At 51.9% G+C, this 20,471-nt stretch overlaps 7 protein-coding genes across 7 annotated transcripts; 4 read left to right on the top strand and 3 right to left on the bottom strand.

The window, feature by feature from the left end:
- Positions 1 to 1,066: 1,066 nt before the first annotated feature.
- PFICI_00669 (Coatomer subunit beta) lies at positions 1,067 to 4,237 on the top strand (the record flags this gene model as incomplete). Its single annotated transcript, XM_007829250.1, has 6 exons — positions 1,067 to 1,156; positions 1,218 to 1,300; positions 1,359 to 1,429; positions 1,490 to 1,971; positions 2,028 to 4,023; positions 4,092 to 4,237. The coding sequence occupies 6 exons, from the start codon at positions 1,067 to 1,069 to the stop codon at positions 4,235 to 4,237; spliced, it is 2,868 nt and encodes a 955-aa protein (XP_007827441.1).
- Positions 4,238 to 5,302: 1,065 nt separating this feature from the next.
- Positions 5,303 to 6,745, top strand: PFICI_00668 (uncharacterized protein; the record flags this gene model as incomplete). The annotated part of the gene is made up of 3 exons (XM_007829249.1): positions 5,303 to 5,364; positions 5,426 to 6,482; positions 6,554 to 6,745. The coding sequence occupies 3 exons, from the start codon at positions 5,303 to 5,305 to the stop codon at positions 6,743 to 6,745; spliced, it is 1,311 nt and encodes a 436-aa protein (XP_007827440.1).
- Positions 6,746 to 6,943: 198 nt separating this feature from the next.
- PFICI_00667 (uncharacterized protein) lies at positions 6,944 to 8,450 on the bottom strand (the record flags this gene model as incomplete). Its single annotated transcript, XM_007829248.1, has 3 exons — positions 6,944 to 7,842; positions 7,909 to 8,034; positions 8,135 to 8,450. The coding sequence occupies 3 exons, from the start codon at positions 8,448 to 8,450 to the stop codon at positions 6,944 to 6,946; spliced, it is 1,341 nt and encodes a 446-aa protein (XP_007827439.1).
- A 1,283-nt stretch (positions 8,451 to 9,733) lies between these two features.
- PFICI_00666 (uncharacterized protein) lies at positions 9,734 to 11,340 on the bottom strand (the record flags this gene model as incomplete). Its single annotated transcript, XM_007829247.1, has 3 exons — positions 9,734 to 10,657; positions 10,766 to 10,977; positions 11,049 to 11,340. The coding sequence occupies 3 exons, from the start codon at positions 11,338 to 11,340 to the stop codon at positions 9,734 to 9,736; spliced, it is 1,428 nt and encodes a 475-aa protein (XP_007827438.1).
- A 924-nt stretch (positions 11,341 to 12,264) lies between these two features.
- Positions 12,265 to 14,264, bottom strand: PFICI_00665 (uncharacterized protein; the record flags this gene model as incomplete). Its single annotated transcript, XM_007829246.1, has 6 exons — positions 12,265 to 12,800; positions 12,883 to 13,290; positions 13,363 to 13,628; positions 13,710 to 13,929; positions 13,975 to 14,141; positions 14,233 to 14,264. 6 exons carry the CDS (start codon positions 14,262 to 14,264, stop codon positions 12,265 to 12,267), a joined length of 1,629 nt encoding a protein of 542 aa, XP_007827437.1.
- A 1,621-nt stretch (positions 14,265 to 15,885) lies between these two features.
- Positions 15,886 to 18,008, top strand: PFICI_00664 (uncharacterized protein; the record flags this gene model as incomplete). Its single annotated transcript, XM_007829245.1, has 5 exons — positions 15,886 to 16,427; positions 16,507 to 16,532; positions 16,608 to 16,782; positions 16,865 to 17,412; positions 17,632 to 18,008. The coding sequence occupies 5 exons, from the start codon at positions 15,886 to 15,888 to the stop codon at positions 18,006 to 18,008; spliced, it is 1,668 nt and encodes a 555-aa protein (XP_007827436.1).
- Positions 18,009 to 18,541: 533 nt separating this feature from the next.
- PFICI_00663 (uncharacterized protein) lies at positions 18,542 to 20,176 on the top strand (the record flags this gene model as incomplete). Its single annotated transcript, XM_007829244.1, has 1 exon — positions 18,542 to 20,176. One exon carries the CDS (start codon positions 18,542 to 18,544, stop codon positions 20,174 to 20,176), a length of 1,635 nt encoding a protein of 544 aa, XP_007827435.1.
- Positions 20,177 to 20,471: the final 295 nt, after the last annotated feature.

Raw genomic sequence — 20,471 nt, 5'->3', positions numbered from 1 at the left:
CTTGTCTCGCGACTTGGATGGCGGGGCAGAAATCAGCCTTGTGGGAGCGGTCAGAGCTCCAAGCTTTTAGGTACAGGTAAATAAATGTACGTGTACATAAGTATCACTTCTTCTATAGTAGCGAATGTATTGCCGTTGCCAATCATACGGGTACAACGAGTTGTCTGGTGTGATAAAACGTGGGGGACTTTACTGAGGCTCGTGTGCTGCAAAGGCGCAACCCGATGCGCCCCCGTTTCGTTGAGGGATGTGCTAGAACCCCTTGGACTTGAACAAGCTACAGGCCAGAGTCTACAGGCCAGGTCGCTGCGTATCTGAGATACAGGCACCTTAGGTAGGTACCTTAACTGGAACGACACACACCCAAAAACTGAGGTACCTAACCCCCGGGGCCCATACACTGAGCCCATGGTGGTGGAAGGGACCTGACGGCGGCTGCCCGTGGTGGTCCTTGATCGGAACCGGAGAAACCAACACTCTCTAAGCGTTCCGAGCTGCAGTGGAGCTGCAGCCAGTCTACTCTGTATGGAACCTGCCCATATGTACAGTGTACAGTGGTACACCCAATCCAGGGGAGGGACAGCACATCCACATCTCATATTGGAAGTGTGGCATGTCTGGTCCCAGGCTTAATTCGATGCTGGCCATTTGACTGACGGCTTGCCAACGAGAGAAACACTTTTTCCTGATCAGCCCCCAACGCCAGAAATCTTCTGCGCCGATTACACGACTTTCTTTGACCAGGGAATGCAAAGCCGCATTGCATTCTGAGTTTCATAGAGAAGGGCTGCCTTTCTCAATCTCCCGACCCCCCAAAACCCCAGCCCATTCGAGCTAGCAGCTGTGCCTGTGTCTCTCTGTACCTGGCGCAGTACACCGATCCCCCCATTTACAGACTACGTGGACACATAGCTTCCGGCAACGAACATCCCACGAATTGGGCAATTGCACCTCCGCAAACCGCAAAGCCCACGGCGACGACTTGAACTTGTATTCACATTAGTCCAACCGATACCCTGAGATTGGCGTAGCGGTCGTGTACCGCCGCCCCTCCCCCCTGACCATCATGGCGACCTTCCTCGAGAATGCGTACAGTTTGGTCCACCAGGACAATGCTGCCGACGTGCCTTCGCAGCAGGACCTTAAGAACCAGCTCGTATGAAACAATGCATTCTGGTCTATGACTCTCGGATCGGTTCATGCTGACGGCGTACTAGGAGCGTGGAACCGACGAAAGCAAGTGTGATACCATGAAGCGCATTCTCACAATAATGTTGAATGGAGACTCGCTACCTGGGCTGTGAGTTGCTACTGGCAGTCCTCGATTATTAATGATTCGGACGACTGATCCTGTGTAGGCTTATGCACATTATCCGTTTCGTTATGCCCTCCAAGTACAAGCCGCTCAAGAAGCTCTTATATTTCTACTGTAATCGCCCCTTACGCTCTGCTTCCTATACCTCTACCCAAGCACTAACAAGATAATTAGACGAAATCTGCCCCAAGTTGGACGCCCAAGGCAAGCTGAAACAAGAGATGATCTTGGTGTGTAATGGCATTCGTAACGATCTTCAACACCCCAACGAGTATATCCGTGGAAACACCCTGCGGTTCCTGTGCAAGCTTCGCGAACCCGAACTGATCGAGCCTCTCCTCTCCTCTGCGCGGTCTTGCCTCGAGCACCGTCACGCATACGTCCGAAAGAACGCCGTGTTCGCCATCTCATCGATCTATATTCACTCGCCCTCGCTCATCCCCGATGCTTCTGAGTTGATCGCCGCTTTCCTGGAGGGGGAGAGTGACGCCACCTGCAAGCGCAATGCCTTTTCTGCTCTTGCTAGCATAGATCACGACAAGGCTCTTGCATACTTGAGCCAGGTCTTTGAGGGCATCGCCAACTCGGAAGAACTCTTGCAGCTCGTGGAACTTGAGTTCATTCGCAAGGATGCTGTTCAGAACTCGCAGAACAAGGTAAGAAGATTCAAACATGTTGAATCCGGATGGTCTCCTTGCTTACACCCCTGAAGGCCCGATATCTGCGCCTTATCTTCGATCTACTCGAAGCCAACACTTCAACTGTGGTATACGAAGCCGCCTCTTCCCTGACCGCGCTTACTTCAAACCCCGTAGCTGTCAAGGCGGCGGCCGCCAAGTTCATCGAGCTCAGCATCAAGGAAGCAGATAACAATGTCAAGCTTATCGTGCTCGACCGCGTTGATCAGCTGCGCCAGAAGAACGAGGGTGTGCTGGATGATCTGACCATGGAAATACTCCGCGTTCTCTCCAGTCCCGACATTGATGTGCGCAGAAAGGCTCTTGGCCTTGCTTTGGATATGGTCTCAAGCAAGAATGTCGAGGAAGTTGTTTTGTTGCTGAAGAAGGAATTGTCCAAGACCGTCGACGAGTCCTACGAGAAGAATGCCGAATACCGCCAATTGCTCATCCATTCCATCCATCAGTGTGCGATCAAGTTCTCCGAGGTGGCACCGTCGGCTGTGGAGCTCCTGATGGACTTCATTGCAGACTTTAGCAACACGACAGCTGTTGATGTCATCAACTTTGTCAAGGAGGTGGTTGAGAAGTTCCCCAAACTGCGCCAGACCATTATTGAGCGGCTGGTCGCCACTCTCGGCGAAGTGCGCGCTGGCAAGGTCTACCGTGGCATCGTCTGGATCATTGGTGAATACTCACTAGAGGAAAACGACATCAGAAACGCCTGGAGGGGCATCCGGGCCAGTCTTGGCGAGATTCCTATTCTTGCTTCGGAACAACGGCTTCTCGACGCTGGCGATGAGGAGAAAGCAGAGGAACAGGTCAACGGCCATTCTAAGCCTGCGCAGCCTTCTGGCTCGCGACGGGTCCTGGCTGATGGTACATATGCTACAGAGACGGCTCTTACTAGCTCAGCCGCAGCTGCGGCCAAGCTTGAGGCTGTCAAGGCTGCACAGAAGCCTCCACTGCGTCAACTTATCCTTGATGGAGACTACTATCTGGCTACTGTCCTCTCGGCTACTCTTACCAAACTGGTCATGAGACACTCCGAGCTTTCTCAAGACACTGCTCGATCCAACGCATTGAAGGCGGAAGCAATGCTGATTTGCATTTCCATCATTCGTGTTGGTCAGTCGCAGTTTGTCAAGGCTCCTATTGACGAGGATTCAGTCGATCGAATCATGTCTTGTGTTAGATCTCTAGCTGAATTCTCTCAGAAGAAGGAGTTAGAAACTGTCTATCTAGAAGACACACGGAAAGCCTTCCGTGCCATGGTCCAGGTTGAGGAGAAGAAGCGAGCCGCCAAAGAGGCGTACGAAAAGGCCAAGGCCGCTATCCAGGTCGACGATGCTGTCCAAATTCGTCAGCTCTCCAAGAAGAACGCCGGCGACGGTGCCATGGAGATTGAATTGGATCTGGAGAAGGCTACTGGAGGTGATGCCCCAGCTGAAGATCTCTCGTCCAAGCTCAGTCGCGTTGTGCAACTCACTGGCTTCTCTGATCCAGTCTACGCCGAGGCCTATGTCAAGGTCCACCAGTTCGATATCGTTCTTGATGTCTTATTAGTAAACCAGACCACCGAGACTTTGCAAAATCTGTCAGTAGAATTCGCCACTCTCGGTGACCTCAAGGTGGTGGAGCGACCCACGACACAGAACCTCGGGCCTCACGACTTCCACAATGTGCAGTGCACAATCAAGGTGTCATCGACAGATACCGGAGTAATCTTTGGCAATGTCGTATACGACGGCGCCCACAGCACAGATACAAACGTTGTCATCTTGAATGACTTGCACGTTGACATTATGGATTACATTCAGCCAGCTACTTGTACAGAGACGCAGTTCCGAACCATGTGGACCGAGTTTGAATGGGAGAACAAGGTCAACATCAACTCAAAGGCCAAGTCTCTGCGCGAGTTCCTGGATGAGCTGATGAAGTGCACCAACATGAACTGTTTGACTCCCGAGGCTAGTCTCAAGGGCGACTGTCAATTCCTCAGCGCGAACCTCTATGCCCGGAGTGTATTTGGTATGTTACTAGCATTCCTCTTTATAACATTGAATCGCAGGCCGATATGCTAACACTTTGACCATCAGGCGAGGATGCTTTGGCCAACCTGAGTATTGAGAAGGAGGGCGAGGACGGGCCTATTACTGGTTTCGTCCGGATAAGAAGCAGATCGCAAGGACTGGCCTTGAGTTTGGGTAGCCTCAAGGGGCTTAACAAGATTGGCTCCTCTTAAGATTTGGACAGGTTCATCAGTTGATGAAGCACTGAGAGACTGGCGAATCAGCATGACATAATGAAGTTGGTAGGAATCAACAGCCATATATAGGCAAGCAATGTAGCAGGTGGCAAAGGCGTGGTGGGCCATGGTTGTTCAATGGGATCGAACAGTCGAAAAGACCGACCTTGCATAGAGTGACTGCGGAAAAGGGGGGGCCACAAAAGCGTATCAATTTGCGGACATGCCATAATGTCCGGCGGTGGAACAGCTAGAACAAATGCACTGGTTATTATTGATGTAATGTTTTGAATGGCGTCTCGGCCTTGTTCCAAAAGACTGGTGGTGCTTGTATAGTCCAACTTGGATGATGTCCGTCTAACTCAAGCTGGTCGTACAACATATTTCTGTGTGGTTGCTACACTACTCAATCAAATCAAACTGGGGGCGCATTCTTGTGAGAAGTAGAAATATTGAAATGAAAATACACAATGTTAAGATGAGGAGGGCAGGCATTATGAGACAGCAGACGAAACCATGAATTCCGTATGCGCAAACGTGCTGTGAGGTTAACGCTGCCCCTGGTGTTGATGCCGAGGTTTGCCCGACGCGCCTTAACGTCATCCCAGCCCAGGGATAGACTACAGATAGATGGCAGCAATCACATACCATACAAACGGTGATACCTGCTGTGTATCCTCGGAACATTCCAACACTTGGAACGCTATTTGATGAAAAGATATCATGGAGCAGTCACAGCGCAGCGCGTTAAACCAAGGACACACGAGAAACCGATCGGGGGCAAGGCGTAAGTGAAACCTGCATACGATGGGAGGCGTCGATGTCATTGTTGGGGACGAAGCCAGTGATAGGCCAGATGCTGCTTATTGTACTTGTTTTGTATTACTGTCCAAGGTCTGCTTGCTTGGAGCAGCTACACACTGCATTGCACACATCATCTTTGAATGATAGCGGTCTCATGTGACTTTTCGGTCTCCTGTACCTTTTTGTTACTCGCATCTCTCTCGCTATAGGCGCCCATGACGGCCGGGTCCCAGAATTGTTCTCAAGACAGCAGCTGACATGTTCAACTTCCTAGCCTCCCGCCCTCGAGCGGTGACTAAAGGTCCGCTGGATCCTGACGAGTAGGTCCTCTATCCCGGTACTCGGATATACAGATGAGCAGGCTGACTCGGCCTTGAAAAGGGGACCTCTATCATCGCCGCGGTCCCCCCCGCCAGCACCAGCAGCGCGGTTCATTGCCTCGCAGCAAGCGAGCTCACGGACAAGCTCCCGGTCGCCAGCACGGTCGCCAGCTCCGTCGGCAAATATTCCCGTTGCATCACGGGACTTTTCACATCTCTTGCGTCCCGAGATCTTCCACCAGCTCACACCAATCACTGTGCCGGCCCCGTTTCGGAATCCCAGCAAGCAGCCGGCGCCGGAGACGCCCATCCCAGAACTTGTAGCAAATGGCCATTTCCGCGCAGCAGCCATTGCCAGTGTCCAGGCACTCACTAGCAGTCCCGTGTCGGCGACACAGGCAGCTGCACATCCGCCAGCCGACCCACATGACTATGCTCGCATCTTCTCGTTGCTATACACGCGCCTGGCTTGCTTGTGCCTGATCGACGCAGTCCCGCTCGCCGCTCAAGAGGCCAAGGCGCTGCAGGACTTGAACCAAGGCTTCTACCTTGACCCTGTCAGTGGCACCCACCTGATGCCCTGGGAACTACGCGTGCTCGCCACCCGCCTCCAGACGCTCGGATTCGGTGATCCCCGCCGTGCTGTCGTGAGCTACTACGACCTGGCCCGCGAGGCCCGCTTCGAGGTGCTTCGCGCAGGTAAATCGCATGATCAGACGGCCAAGGAGACGTGGAAACAGAGGCTAGCTGAGCTTGGTATCCGCGTTGCTGGGGCACTGGTCGAGATGGACGACCTGGCCGGAGCTGCGAGTCACCTGGCGAGTCTGAAGGAGCCGTCCTCGCTGGGCGATGGTGGACGCCTGGCTTTAGCCAAGGCGCTGCTTTGGTTGCACCTCGGCGACGTTGACGCCGCAAGACGGTGCGTACGAGACGGCAAGGCTGATCAGCTGGGTGAAAAAGTCATCTCTGCGCTCGCGGATATGGCGGATGGGAGATACGAGGCTGCTCTCGAAAAGTGGACAGCCTTGAAGGTGGAGCTTGACGAGAATGGAGTCGGAGACGAGATGGTCGCCGTCAATCTCGCCGTGTGTCTGCTATATCTCGGAAAAATGGAGGAGGTACGATCAAGTCATCTTCCTTTCTCCTTGTCGATTTTGTTTGTTTCTTTTTTCAAGCTAACTTGTTGCAGGGACGTGGTGTACTGGAAAAGCAAGTCAAAGAGGGCCAAACATCACATACTCTTCTTTTCAATTTGAGCACAATGTACGAGTTGTGCTCAGATCGGGCAAAGCAGCTTAAAATGTCTCTGGCCGAGCAAGTCGCGGACAAGGAAGCGACAGAGCACGGATGGGAGAAAACCAATGCCGATTTTAAGCTATGATGAGAAATACAAAGTAGACACGGTGTCAAAAGTATCTGCTGATTGCACCATGCGTTCAGAGGATTGGCGAACGGATCTTGTGCATCAAAAATTAATGTGGAAACAAGACTATAATGGTGTCTGCCAAGGGGTATGAACAATGACGAGGTTTCTCGGATATTCCATGTATATCTTGTCTACTTCTCTTTATCTGTTCTTTTACTGGGTTGGTCCCATATTCTCCTTCTCATCACCTGTGCTCGTTCGTTTCTTGGCCTTTGCAGCGAGACTTTCCAAGTATCGAATGTGGTTCTGCTCCACAGCGACACGACCGACCTCCTGCCAGTTGGCCTCGACGAATTGGCGAACCTTGTCTTCTAGATAGAGTCCATTGTCATCCTTGAGAGCCGTTGTGGGCTGGACACCAAAAGCTTCGTTGTCCTCCATGACGATCTTCTTCATGGCACTAGCAGCGCAACTGCGAAAGTTTGGTTCGAGATCATTCGGAATGGCAGGCTTGATGACCTCTTTCCAGAGCGTAAGCCTTTGACGCTCCTTGAGAAAGTCGCCGAGTTGCGTTACATAGGTCTCGCGAACGCCAAACTCGTCCGAGGCCTCTTCTGTCACCTCTTGTCTGGTCGTAGGTCGTGTCATGAATCGGCCCTCTGCGCGGCACTTGGGCAGGAATTCTTCGATCCACTGGCGGAAGAGGGGGCGTTGGTTCATTCGCTTGCGATCATTGGACTTGAGCTTGTCCTTGCGGTAGTCGCCGCTTATATCTAGGGCTCCTTCGCCCTCATCATCATCATTATCATCATGGTCAGCGTCGGCAAGCTTAGGCTTCACCCAGAAGAAGCGACAAGTAGCAGCGTACTCAAACACCAGCTCCTTGCTGGAGAACGCCTGCTCCCACTGTCCCTTGTCCAAGCGCAGGCCGAGGAAGCGCAGGGTCTCAGACGGGTCGGTGGTCAGGAGGACCTTGGCCTTCTTCTTGTCCAGCTTCTCAACCTCTGGGATGCGGAGGTACAGGCCGACTTCGTCCACGGTGAGGCCGAAAGGTCGAATGGTACTTCCTAGGAGGTTCCACAGATCTCCGTGTGCATGCTTGAAGAGGAACCCTGGGGATTTCATGATGAGCAGATAAATCTTGGGCATGAACGTGTTCGCGGGATAGGTGTACCTACACTCCAAGTTTTGAATAGTTGGGCAGATGTGTATATCGACCTGGATGAAGCGCAGCTTGTCGCTTGTGGTATCGACTGTATCCTTGACGCCTTCGGGAAGGTGATTGGGCCACGGAATGGCAAACACTATTACGATAGAGTCAGTATGCTCATGTACAAAGTTGGCAAGAATTTTGTCCCCCAGCAATAAAGAAGAGAATGCTTTCATAAGCGAGGCATGACTTACTAGCAACATTGTCCCTCTCCTGAAATTTGCGCTCCGCGCCAAAGAGGGCCGCAATAGTGCCAAAGGGGAGCTTCTCGGCGGCTCCCGGAAGATTCGAAGCGGCAGATGCACCAAAGTAGTCTTCCTTCTTGACGGCAACAAAGATGTCAATGTCGCCAAAATCGCTCTTGCCCGGGCCTTCGATGGGAGTGGCTACCATTACGAATAGCTCACGAAGGAGCGCGTGGCAGTGGTCTCGAACATGCTCGTAGATGTCTCGAGGCATGCGCGGAGTGTAGAGGCCATCGGGTCCTTTGGTGAATGCTTGGCCCCCCATTGTGGATCGCAGGTATTGTGACCTCGAAGGAGGAGGAAGAAAGGGGCCAGACAATATCGAAAAGGTGAGAAGAGCAGAATCAATTCTGAAATCTGAATGGAGTCTCGCTCACTTGAAGATGTTTGGGCGAGTACCCTTCTTGCGCGGAGGGTCGTGGAGGCCGAGAAGGGCGTTATGATTATTGCTATCATCAATCGGATAGTAAGGAGATTTGGCCAGAGGATTGTTCGACATATAAAATGCCTCGGAAGCCGAAGCTCAAACGAATGGATACACCTTGCGCCTAAGCTCTTGTCGACGGAATGGGCTCCCTCCAGTTGTGGCAAGTTGTCGTTTGGAAAGAGAAAATGTGGGAATCCAGATCGAGGTAGGGTTTGGTTCTCGATAAATTTCAGTAACTTGTGGGCAGGCGGGAATCACGCTGTTCAGTTGAGATATCCTCTTCGTCTATGCCGTGACGATGATGTAGACGTCGCAGGTACAACCGGGATATTTGCATCAAGGGACGACAACCCCATCCTCAACGTTTAGACTTGAAGGCACGATACCTCTTCTCAGAACAAAGCCCACACCATACGCTGAATGCCTCACAGAATGTCCACCGAGCAAAGAGTGACTCAAACAGCAAGTCGGAGCCTCTTGTTCGGAGTGGCTGAAAGATTGGACATACGAATGTCAGCAGGTATCAGCTTGTGACTTGAAACACTATGCAGGCATTGATGAGAATAGGTCCAAAAGTCTGAATGAGTCACTGGCCGAGACTAAATTGTTCGACATTGACCTTGACTCGAGCAGGCCAGGATATGGTGACTATACGAAGAAAGGCAACGAATACCTCTAATCCAAGCTCTTCTGGGCCTGTGGTAGGTACAAAAGGATATTGTTACTCGGTTAGCAGAGAGCCTGGGATTCAGACACTATACAGGTAGTATGCACGGTGATAGGTGTTGAGTTGTAAAGAATGGCCCGCCGCAAAAGGCAGTTTGGAACCAGATCAGAATCCACCCAATTGGCAGTAGTAATCTAAACCTACCTAACCTAGCTTCATTGGAAAAGCGGATACCCCGCACGTCTGCAGACTGCATAGTCACTTGATCTCATCCTTTGTGTGTTCTGCTTCTTTGGATCATGTTTAAAAAAAAAACAATATTACCCAGTAGAAGAGTTATCCTAATCAAGAGATCCAGCGCCAGGAGATATGTACAAATAACCATAAAAAGATGTTTCGGAATCATCAGGCTTCCGATGTAGCACCAACGAGAATCTCACTCTTCTACAATCACCTATAACTCGTCCTTTGCCATCCTGTCATGTCTTTTTTCTTTGAATAGTTCTCCAGGCTTTTGAATCCTCCTGAGTCGGAAAACTCTAGCAGCATGACTCTTGACCTCGGCCTTTAGGGTTCCGCCCGCCTCAATTACACCAATCTTCTCGCCAAACAGCCTTGGGTCGCCATTTCGTAGACCTTCTGCGTATGGCGTTTCTGTGGAATTGTACCAATTCGCATTTTTATAGATGGCGGCCCTTTCGTCATCAGATATGGCATCTACTATGGCAGCTGCCGTCTTGTGAGGCATGCGGTGAGCCCAGAGATCATGGACCGACCAGTCACTCTTGACGTGCGGAGCTGAGCCGCCAGGACCAAAAGATACAAATATCTCGGCCAATGTAGCCTTCATTTCCATGTCGGCCGCTCCGGCATTGAGAAGTATGACAACCTCGTCACCATTTTGCAAGTAGCCACTCCAGACGTGCGTCTCTCCGATCCCCCATTCATCCTTGGCGACACCGTCAACCTCACGTCTCACCCTAGTAATGGAGCGTCCGTGAGGGTCTTGGTTCAGGGCCAGGATGGCAGGGTTGTTGATGATGGAGAATGCAGATGCCGTCATGTCCCTAAGGTCGTTTCCCAGAAACAGAGGGGACTTCATGGCGGCCCACAGAGCAAAATGCGCCTTGTACTCCTCGTCTGTCATGCCGCCCTGGCCGACCTCGAGCATGTCTAGATCGCTCCATCCCCCGGGAATACTGCGGTCGGCAAATGCGGCGACCTTGTTGAGGATGAACAGAACGGAACAGTGTGTGCCCGGTGCGATGCAAAATGGATCAGATATGCTCGTGTCACAACCGCACAGATCGTCGGGTCTGGTGAAGGAGTCGTAAATATCCCCCGTGACCCTCCAGGAATTGGCTATGGACATTCCCCACTGGATGGCCACGTACAATGTCAGCGAGTCCCGGGTGTGTACCTGCCTAGGTACATACTCAGGGCATACGAGGTATGCTGCCGAGTTACCATGGAGGAGGCTACTCACAGTGTGTACATAGTCTTCCCCCCAATTGCAGAGATTCAAAAGAATGGGACGACCAGTGTCAACCAGGGCATCGGACATGGCTTTGAATCTGTTAAAGGAGATCTGGGGTGTACCAATTCGACCCATGTGGTAACAACTGTCGTACTTGAGAAGGTCAATGCCCCATGATGCAAAGCTCTGCGCGTCCTCTGCTTCATGGTCGAGCGATCCCTCTTGTAGAGTTAGTCAACTGACCTAGGTGTTCACCTGGGCGACATAAAGGACAGAGCTCCTCGTTACATACCGAAACGGGCACATGTCATCTCGCCAGCGCTCGAATACATTCCGTATTTTAGACCCAGGCTGTGCAAGTAGTCGGATAGAAAGTTGAGGCCCCGCGGAAACTTGCTGGGTTCCGGCTGGAGTCGGCCATTCTGATCGCGGCCATTAACATCTTGCCAACAGTCGTCCAGTACGACATATTGATATCCAAGATCCCTCAATCCCAGGCCGACAACCCGCTCGGCCGTGGTCAGGAGCAGGTCTTCCGACACATGGCAGCCAAAAGCATTCCAGTTGTTCTTCCCAGATCCCATGGGTTAGCATCACTCGTGACAGTCAGGTAGGGGGGTGCGGGGAGCGAGAAAAAAGGAAAAGAGAAAGAGTGGCGCACCCATCCCATTGGAGGCGTCAAGGCCAAGCCATTATTGATTGCAGCAGCTCCAAGGACTAGCATGGCAGCAACGAACAGAACGACCCTTAGGAAACCCATATTCGGATGCAGCATTGCGTCCTAGAGTCGTGGTTGTGCTGGAACAGATGCCAAAGCACAGGGCATAGGGTTGGTTGTCACGAAGACGAAGGAGACCAGTGCCTTGCGTAGGTCCTATCAGGATACATAGCCCGGATATAAGATAAGATGCGACCCCCCTCCCCCGACAAGGTGCCATTGCTACCGTTCACGAGTGGACGGTTTGATCTGCCGTGACCGCGCTGGCGGGTGGGAGCCGGCGCCAAGGAAAGTCTGCTGTGGACGGCTCGGGAGACGGCGGCGGTGTAAGGCTCGTATAATAGGTGGGACGCTATAAGTGAGGGAGGAAAACTAGCCTAGAGTTTTCCGCCCCAAGCTATAGAATAGGCAATAAATATAGTTTGTACATATATATAAGCAGGGCCGGGTTTGGTTTCTTTCCTGCACGGCATTTATCGTCAATACTGGTGCAACCCTGTTCTCTACCACAAAACACCATTTCCACATCGCCCGAATGCCGAAACGCTTGACATGGATATGCGACCATCACTGCTCAGGGTCGTCACTCTGCTAGACTCATATAATATCAATCATCTTCCACCTTGGTATCTCACCAATCCGCGGCGCCTTCAATTTCTTCCAGAAACCACTGCTATCCTTTCTTTCTCCTTCTTCTTCTTCTCCCGGTCTTTCATGTGCTCGCTGCCGCGACGCCAGAGCTAATGTGTCCGTTTCGTGTGTCAAGGCATCTTTCCTCTGATCTCATACATCATGGAGCCATTGCAGAAGTCGCGGCTCGGTGCTGCTGTTCTTTCGACAGAGACCACAATGCCTCATAATCGGGATCCGTGTCCCGTGGCTCCGATTCCATGTATGGAGCAAACTCGACAAGGAACCGTACAAGCCATTTATCCAGCACAAAACTGGCCTTGCTTCGTCTCAGGCACGTCTGATGAAATGCTCGTAAACGGCTCATGGCACTGTCGACGCTCGACCAGTATGGCCTAAGTTGCAGCAGTATCTCAAAGTTACGCTCCAGTCGTGTCCTTGACAGCCGGATCTGCATTTCGTCGCCAGAAAACAACAGAGTGTGGATCTGCACTGTCGAGGCAATGACAATCACATGGGCAACGGCCGCGTACAAAACCTCACTACCGGGTGCATCAAACGTTTGATACACCATTTCGCACAGCTTGGCAGCATGATCTTTGCATCTATCAGCATAGATGTGTGATGAGCTCATCGACCTGTTTGAGTCGGCCCCCAGAAACTGGTAATAGAGCAACTGCCCATAATGGTAATAACCTGGCATCAAGCATTAGTTTGCCTGCCAGCCAGCAAAGGCCCAGGATCAAGTTTGACACCTTGGGATAAGGATTGAACTCACCCAGATAAACAGCAGCGTAAACACGCCCCAGGCCGCGAGACGCAAACCAAGCAAAGTTCTCTGGCGTATCCCGCATATTATAGGGCAGGCCAACAAGCCATCGCTCCAACTCGAGCGATAGGCACTGTATGCCAACTTCTAGGGCAGAGCCCTCGAGCCGTTCTTCAACACACCTCCGGTTGAAATCATTCACCTGGGCGAGGACCCTGTTGAGCTTGATCATCTGCGACAGGAGCGGAGAACCAAACGTGGGCGGACTATTGGCCATCTCAATAGCAAAGCTACCGGGGAGTGCCAAGAACGGAAGCTCGTCCATGGGTAGAGGCACAGAATGCAAATTGGGCATGATCTTTGGCAACTTTACCGCCGTGGAGGACCACACGTCCACCATGCAGATGGTCCACCAGGCTAGGCGTGAAAATGTCAGCAAGGTTCACATTTGTTTCTTGCCTGGGCGAGGTAGGATCCATCACTACTGACTTCGTATATTAATTTCTCTTTCGAGGCTATTAGACGCAGGTTTATTTGGAAAGTCCAGAGTCAGAGCCATACGGCCGGCCAGGGTATAGTAGAGATTCTCTACGTCGGTGTCGCCGTGGCCGGCCGCGTAGCCGCCGAGCAAGATGCACACCTGACATGTCTGCGTCGAAATATCACGGACCTTGAGCAGACTTTCGCTAGCCAAGCGAAAAGCTTCTCCACGATTTCGGGGTTCGATATTTGCCAAAAGCGGGTTCGACGAAAACCTTTGTCGCAACAATCAATATCTTGGCTCATGATGCCCGACGAGCCTGGAGGAACTTGAGCAAGACGAGGGGAATTCTTACCTCGCTGAGAGGGCAAATATCGCAAGCAGCACGACAGGCGCCACTCGATCATTGGCTACATCGTCCATGAAACTCGGTCTGTGAAAGAGAGAGTGGAACTGGTCATGGATATAGTCAAAGTAGAGGGTTGCCAGCTCCAATCGCAATGGCATCGGAGGGAGCTCGACTTGGGGTCCGGTGAAGAGCAAGCTCGTGTTTTGATTTGGCGACAATGGCAACTCTACGACACCACCACCAGCGCCTCCTCCCCCTCCTCCCCCTCCACCGCCGCCGCCGCCTCCACCAAGGCCAGGCTCCTGTAGTCTTGTCTGGCGCTTGTGATAATAACCTCCTTCTGGAGGCTCTTGAACACAGCGCAGGCGGCGCGAGGTACAATACTCGCAGGCCGTGGCTGTAGTGTTGGCTGGCCAAGTACATCTCCGCCGGCGTGCTCTGTATCGATGAGTTATTGACTATACTACTCAGGAATATCTTGCTTTCTTTCCCTGGGCCAAATGAGGCGGAAAGCGGGAGGACAACTTACCGACAGGCACTGCAAGCTGAAGGTTTACGCATTGGGTATTACTGTGAGTGCTGGTTACACTCACTCCAAGGCCCACCCAAGTGCCAGGTCTTCGGTACGGGACCGGAACCACACCAGAGGGTAGACCGGAGCAAGCACGCAGTATAGTACGAATGGTACGTAGGCAGTGTGTTCCTTTTTTTTTTTTTTTTTTTTCTGCGGGAGGGTGGGTAGATTAGAGTCCGATCTGGGTAAACCTAGTAGTAGTAGGTATGTATGCAAGTATAGTATACCTACCTATCTGCCCTATGGCAAGTCTAACCAAGAGATTCGGTCACGTTCTCGAATCCTGAATCCGGGGAAGCGAGACTGGAGTGCGGAGAGATGGCGGCAAGGTAGGAAAGGACAGGGCAGGACGGGGCGCTCGTTGCTGATCTGTGCTCCATCCGAACCTGAACCATGGAGCCACGAAGACAAGAGACGAAGAAAATCGATCGGGAAATTCAGAGTACGTTGCCATGGCTGCGCGCGTCGATAGGGCGGAAAACTGACGACATATAAAACATAGCAGAGGTCCAAGGTTGCTCGAGAAGCGCGGCATCCAGGCAACGTGCCGCGAGAACCCACACGAATCGAACAGTGTGCCTGTCTCGTCGGTCCCCTGGGAGTTGGGAGTCCCCCCTAGGCTGAACGAAGCAACTGCCCCGCTGCAGGTCCCTGACGGCTCAAAGTCAAAAAGGGCATCCTTTAGGAACAGGCGATGCCGAGAAGGGAGAGGCCATGCCGACAAGAGACTCTTAGCGGCGGGAAATGAGGCGGAAAACGCCCCAAGACCGGAGTCGACGATCCACGATGCCGCGAGACCTTTGGGCCCTTTCCACTCTTTTCCCCGCAATCCAGCATTTTCTTGGCTTGCTTTGGGATCCTCTTTTCTCTTTCGTCCGATCTGAAGGGGGAAAATGGAAATCAAAGTTTTGGGCACATGCTTATTATTTTTCCAAGACACAGAGACCCGACTACACCTCTGCTATTTCACAATAGGTATGGGGCCGAGCGACAGCTGAAAAAAATAATTGCAACGGTTTTTTTTTAGTCTTTCTCCTCACCCCTTCAGCCTCGTCGTCATGAGACGCGGACATCCCATACCTACCTTACCTACCTGAGGGACTGACTTACTCGTACCTAGGCACGTTCGCTCGGGATGTCCTTAGCGGGCCCCCCGCCGCGCCCGGAGTCGATTGCTGCTTTTGCGGCTCATTCCGTGAAAACTTGTCGATTCATTTCAGCTGTTCGTGGAAAGATCACAGTCTAGCAGACTGACCGCCGAGGCTTACGGCATCGGTTGGAGAAAAAAACATGATTGTATTCGTGTCGACGTCGTATGCTCACGCGTACAAGTAGGCACCATGACACGAGTATCGCCGACTGTAATATAAGCTGCATCCGTGCTCTTTCATATATACACTGCGTACAATTGAGGTTTTGTTTAGACAGTCAGAGGATCACGACGACGACACTAGTAGAGGCCTCCACGGCCAGGCTGATTTTTTATTTTATTTTTCATATTAAACCCCTTCCTATCCCTCTTTGTTCGGCTCATCAGGCCGCGAACAGCTGGCTAGCTAGCTCTTGACCGCTACGCTACGCCACGATCCACGAATTCCGGCCGCCTCAATGGCTGGAGAAAATGTAAAGACCTGCCGTCAGACGACTGCCAGCGTCACCTCGACCGCGGGTGGGAAAGATGTCGCCATAGAGGAGACAATGGTGACGGCGCTGTATGATGAACGGAATATGAGCTTGGTTGAGGACTTCCTGTTTTGGAAAAAAGCCATTGCTTTCTCCTTCTTCATCTCGCTCGCTGTCATCATGGAGGGCTATGATACTTCGTTGATGAATAACTTCTTTCCCTTTCCGGCATTCAAGAACAAGTTCGGCGACGAGGTCGACCCCGACGGTGGCAGACTGGTCTCTGCTCGTTGGCAGACCATCATACTGAACGGCACCCAAGTCGGCTGCATCATTGGGCTGGCCATCAATGGTTATCTCTCTGAATGGCTCGGATACAAGAAGACCATGGTCGCCACAATGATGGCCATGGTGGCCGCAATCTTCATTCCCTTTTTTTCCACGAGCCTGGACATGTACCTCATTGGAGGTATCATCCAGGGCCTCCCGTGGGGCGTTTTCCAGACCTTGGCAGTTTCCTACGCTGCGTTAGTAGATACCCTAAATGTTTTGTGTGCATAAAGTGAGGACCGTGGACGAGCTGACTGGAAATATTCTTCACCACAGCGATCTGTGTCCGACTCATCTTCGAGGTAAATTCTCATATGCACCATTGTCGCTTTCCGTGGGGAGGCTTTCCAGTCAAAACTAACATATACACACTGCAGCATACATGACTTCGTGGGTCAACATCTGCTGGGTAGTTGGCGGACTATTGTCCACTGGCATTCTTCGTGGGCTGCTCAACATTGATAGTGAGTGGGGATACCGGATCCCGTTTGCACTGCAATGGCTGTGGCCTATTCCAGTCACCATTGCCACTCTCATGTGCCCAGAATCGCCGTGAGTCTTGATAGACCCAGTTGTTGGGTGAAAAAAAGAAAAAGAAAAATCGATTGCAAAATACTAAGTAAACTCGTTTCAGATGGTGGCTCGTCCGCAAAGGCCGGATCGACGAGGCCAAAGCTGCGATTCGCATGCTTACTAGTCCCAGACCCGGCAGCATGGACTTTGACGTTGACTCGCACGTTGAGATGATGATTGTTACAGACAAGTTTGAGAGACAGGCACAGGCCGGTACAAACTACTGGCACTGTTTTCAAAAGAGCGACTTGCGACGGACCGAGATTGCCGCCATGGTCTGCATCACCCAAGCCTTCTGCGGTGTCCCATTTATGGGATACGGCGTTCAGTTCATGGTGAGGGCTGGGCTCGATACCAACAGCGCGTTCAACCTCAATGTCGTCCAGAGCTGCGTCGGCTTGATTGGCTGCATCCTAGCTTGGTGGCTCATGACGTACTTTGGACGTCGCTTTCTATACCTGTCGGGCTTGTCCTCGATGTTTGTCATCCTCATGGCTATTGGATTCCTGGGCCTCGCCCCTGACAGCAACGCTGGGACTAGCTGGGCAGTCGGCGCCCTCATTATTTTTATGCTCTTTTTATTTCAGCTTTCTTTGGGTCCTATTTGCTGTAAGTACCAAAAACCCCTGATTTGGTTTTTTTTTTTTTTTTTTTTTTTTGGTGGGTGGTTGTTCACACATGTTCTCTGGAAGAATACACTGAAAAGTGATCTCCTCTCCCATATATTTTCTCTGGCCTTGACTACCACCAACCTTGACCTATGGCTCGGCTCCATACATGATTCAGGGAGGAAGAAAGATTAGAAGCTAACACACGCCAACTCACTAGATGCCGTCTTTGCTGAGATAGCCAGCACCCGTCTGCGGATCAAGACCGTGGTGATTGCCCGGGCAAGCTACAACAGCGCCGTGTTTGTCAACAACGCCATCATGCCCAGGATTGTGGGCAGAAACGACTGGGACTGGGGCGCCAAGGGTGGTTTCTTCTGGGCGGGTATTGACCTGCTGTTCCTGTTTTGGACATGGTTTCGACTGCCCGAGTCCCGAGGTTTGACATACGCCGAGCTGGACCTTTTGTTTGAGCACGAGGTTCCTGCTCGGCATTTCTCCCAGGAGAGAGCCGATATGCTCAAGCCAGCATTGGATGAGATTGCTGCCAAGGAGAAAAGACATTCGAGGATCCAAACGGTAGAAATTACAATTTAAAAGTAGCGAAATGTTCCCGCCGGGAAGGAAAAAAAAAAGAATGAAAGAAAAACCCTGGACAAATTCTTTTTCTTTCTTGTCCGTGATGCAACTTGTAAGCACTTTAAAAACCCGTTGTGACTTGATTAACAATGTAATAAAAGAGTGTATATTTTATACTGCAAGGTCATATGACCCATATGCCGACTTATTACCTCTACCTAGGTACAGTATTTACAATTGCTACGCCTATAATCAATCGGCTGCCCCTCAATTGAGCCAATGAAGATGGCGCTAGTCTCGATTACCAACCCAACCGATCCCCCTAATTGGTAAAGGTACGTACCGTCTGCTACGTTGCACTGCGACGGTGAGCTCGAGGGTCGCTACTCTCTGTCTGTCCCTCTCCCTCCTCTCCTTATCGCCATCAGTTCTCAAACTAGCAGATATCGGAGTCTTGGGTGTGAGCATAAGAAGCATCTGTTCATCCTTGTTGGCCCGCTGCGATCCTTCTATACCCATTTGTCAGTCTCGACTAGCTTGCCTGTGTCACAATGGCGCCGCACAACATTGTCGACGAAGGACCGACGGACCTTTCCCAGCAGGCTGACGGCATCTCGGCGCTTCCTCCGCCACCGCCGCCCATGTCTGCAAGGCCGCCGAGGATTCTAATCATCGGGGCCGGGTCGCGGGGACGTACGTATGCCAGGGCGGCGATATCATCAAGCAATGGAGTGGTGGTTGCCGTTGCAGAGCCCAATGAGTATAAGAGGCAGCAGTTTGGCCAGAACTTCATCCATGGCACCGACAAAGCACCCCAGGGCTCGCTATTTGCCGACTGGAGAGACTTTGTCTCCTGGGAGACGGAGCGCAGGGCGCGCGAGAGCTCTGGCGAAACTGTGCCCGAGGGCGTCGACGCCGCCTTTGTTTGTGTACTCGACGAGATGCACCACGACGTCGTGGTGGGCTTGGCACCCCTGGGCCTACACATCATGTGCGAGAAGCCTTTAGCAACGACATTGGATGATTGCGTCGGCATGTATCGGGCGCTCGCACCGCAGCAGAAGGACAAGGTCTTCTCCATTGGGCATGTATTGCGATACAGCCCACACAACATCATGCTGCGGAAACTGCTCCTAGAGGACAAGGCCATAGGTGACATCCTGAGCGTAGTACATACAGAACCGGTTGGCTGGTGGCATTTCTCGCACAGCTACGTTCGAGGCAACTGGAGAAAGGAATCAACCACGGCACCATCCCTCCTGACCAAGAGCTGCCATGATATCGATATCATCTTGTGGCTCCTGTGCTCACCCGCTCCGGGCTCGGATGCGCCTCCGCACCTGCCTTCGACAGTCTCGTCTTCTGGCTCGCTGCAGTTCTTCAAGAAGAGCAGGAAGCCGAAAGCAGCAGCAAGCGCCACCAACTGCCTTAGCTGTCCTATTGAAAAGGACTGCATGTACTCTAGCAAGAGGATTTATGTCGGTCCCAAGCATCAAGGTCTCGAGACTGGTAATACGCACTGGCCGGTCAGCATCGTGTTGCCAGACATCGAGAGCTTTGATGAAAGCGAGAGACATCAGGTATTGATGTCAAAGCTAGCAGAAGACTACACGGATTCAACACCACAGTCAGAGATTGACAAGCAGAACTGGTTTGGGAGATGTGTATTTGAGTCGGATAACGATGTCTGCGACGAACAAGTTGTCACCATGACTTGGGACGACGAACCACTAGGTTCGAGCGCCACCGATGCCGGGTCGAATCCCCCTGGCGGTCGGGGATCCAAGCAGGCAACCTTTCACATGATAGCACAGACAAAGAAGCAGTGCGACCGCTATTCGTACATTTACGGAACAGAAGGCGAAATATATGCCGACTCCAAGACTATCACGATTGAGGATTTCCGGACGGGAGAGACAAGAACCTTCAAGCCACGACTGGAAAGTTTGGGCCACGGGGGTGGCGACGTGGGCCTGACCAGACAATTCATCCTCGCCGTCGATCACGTAAAGAACCACGGTTGGACAGCAGAGGATGCACAAGCAAAATTCATTGGATGCACCCTCGAGGAAGTCATACGCAGCCACGCGCTAGTCTTTGCGGCTGAGGAGGCCCGGACTGGTAAGAAGGTTTTGGAGTGGAAGGAATGGTGGCATCGTAAAGTTGGCCACATTTCTACGGCTTGAGGTCTACTAACCTAAACCACTCATCTACTCCGTTACTGTCATATTTTCCCCCCTTCTTGTCCGCTGCCAACATGCTTGAGGAAATGTGATCTGTATCAGCTTTTCGGACTCAATACGGCCCTATTTCCGCGAAGCAATATCCCGAGATGCGCAGGATTAACATGCGAGCACCAATACAACTATACTGGTTATTGAGCTAGTCTAGGGACTGAAAATCAGATGGCATGTGACCCGAAAAAAAAAAAAGAAGAGAGAGAGAGAGAGAGAGAGAGAGAGAGAGAGAGAGAGAGTAGAG

Source organism: Pestalotiopsis fici (assembly GCF_000516985.1).
Source record: "Pestalotiopsis fici W106-1 unplaced genomic scaffold PFICI_Scf_1, whole genome shotgun sequence".
Lineage (NCBI taxonomy): Eukaryota > Fungi > Ascomycota > Sordariomycetes > Amphisphaeriales > Sporocadaceae > Pestalotiopsis > Pestalotiopsis fici.
Note: the sequence above shows the minus strand (reverse complement) of the source record. Positions and strands in the feature narration are given on the sequence as shown.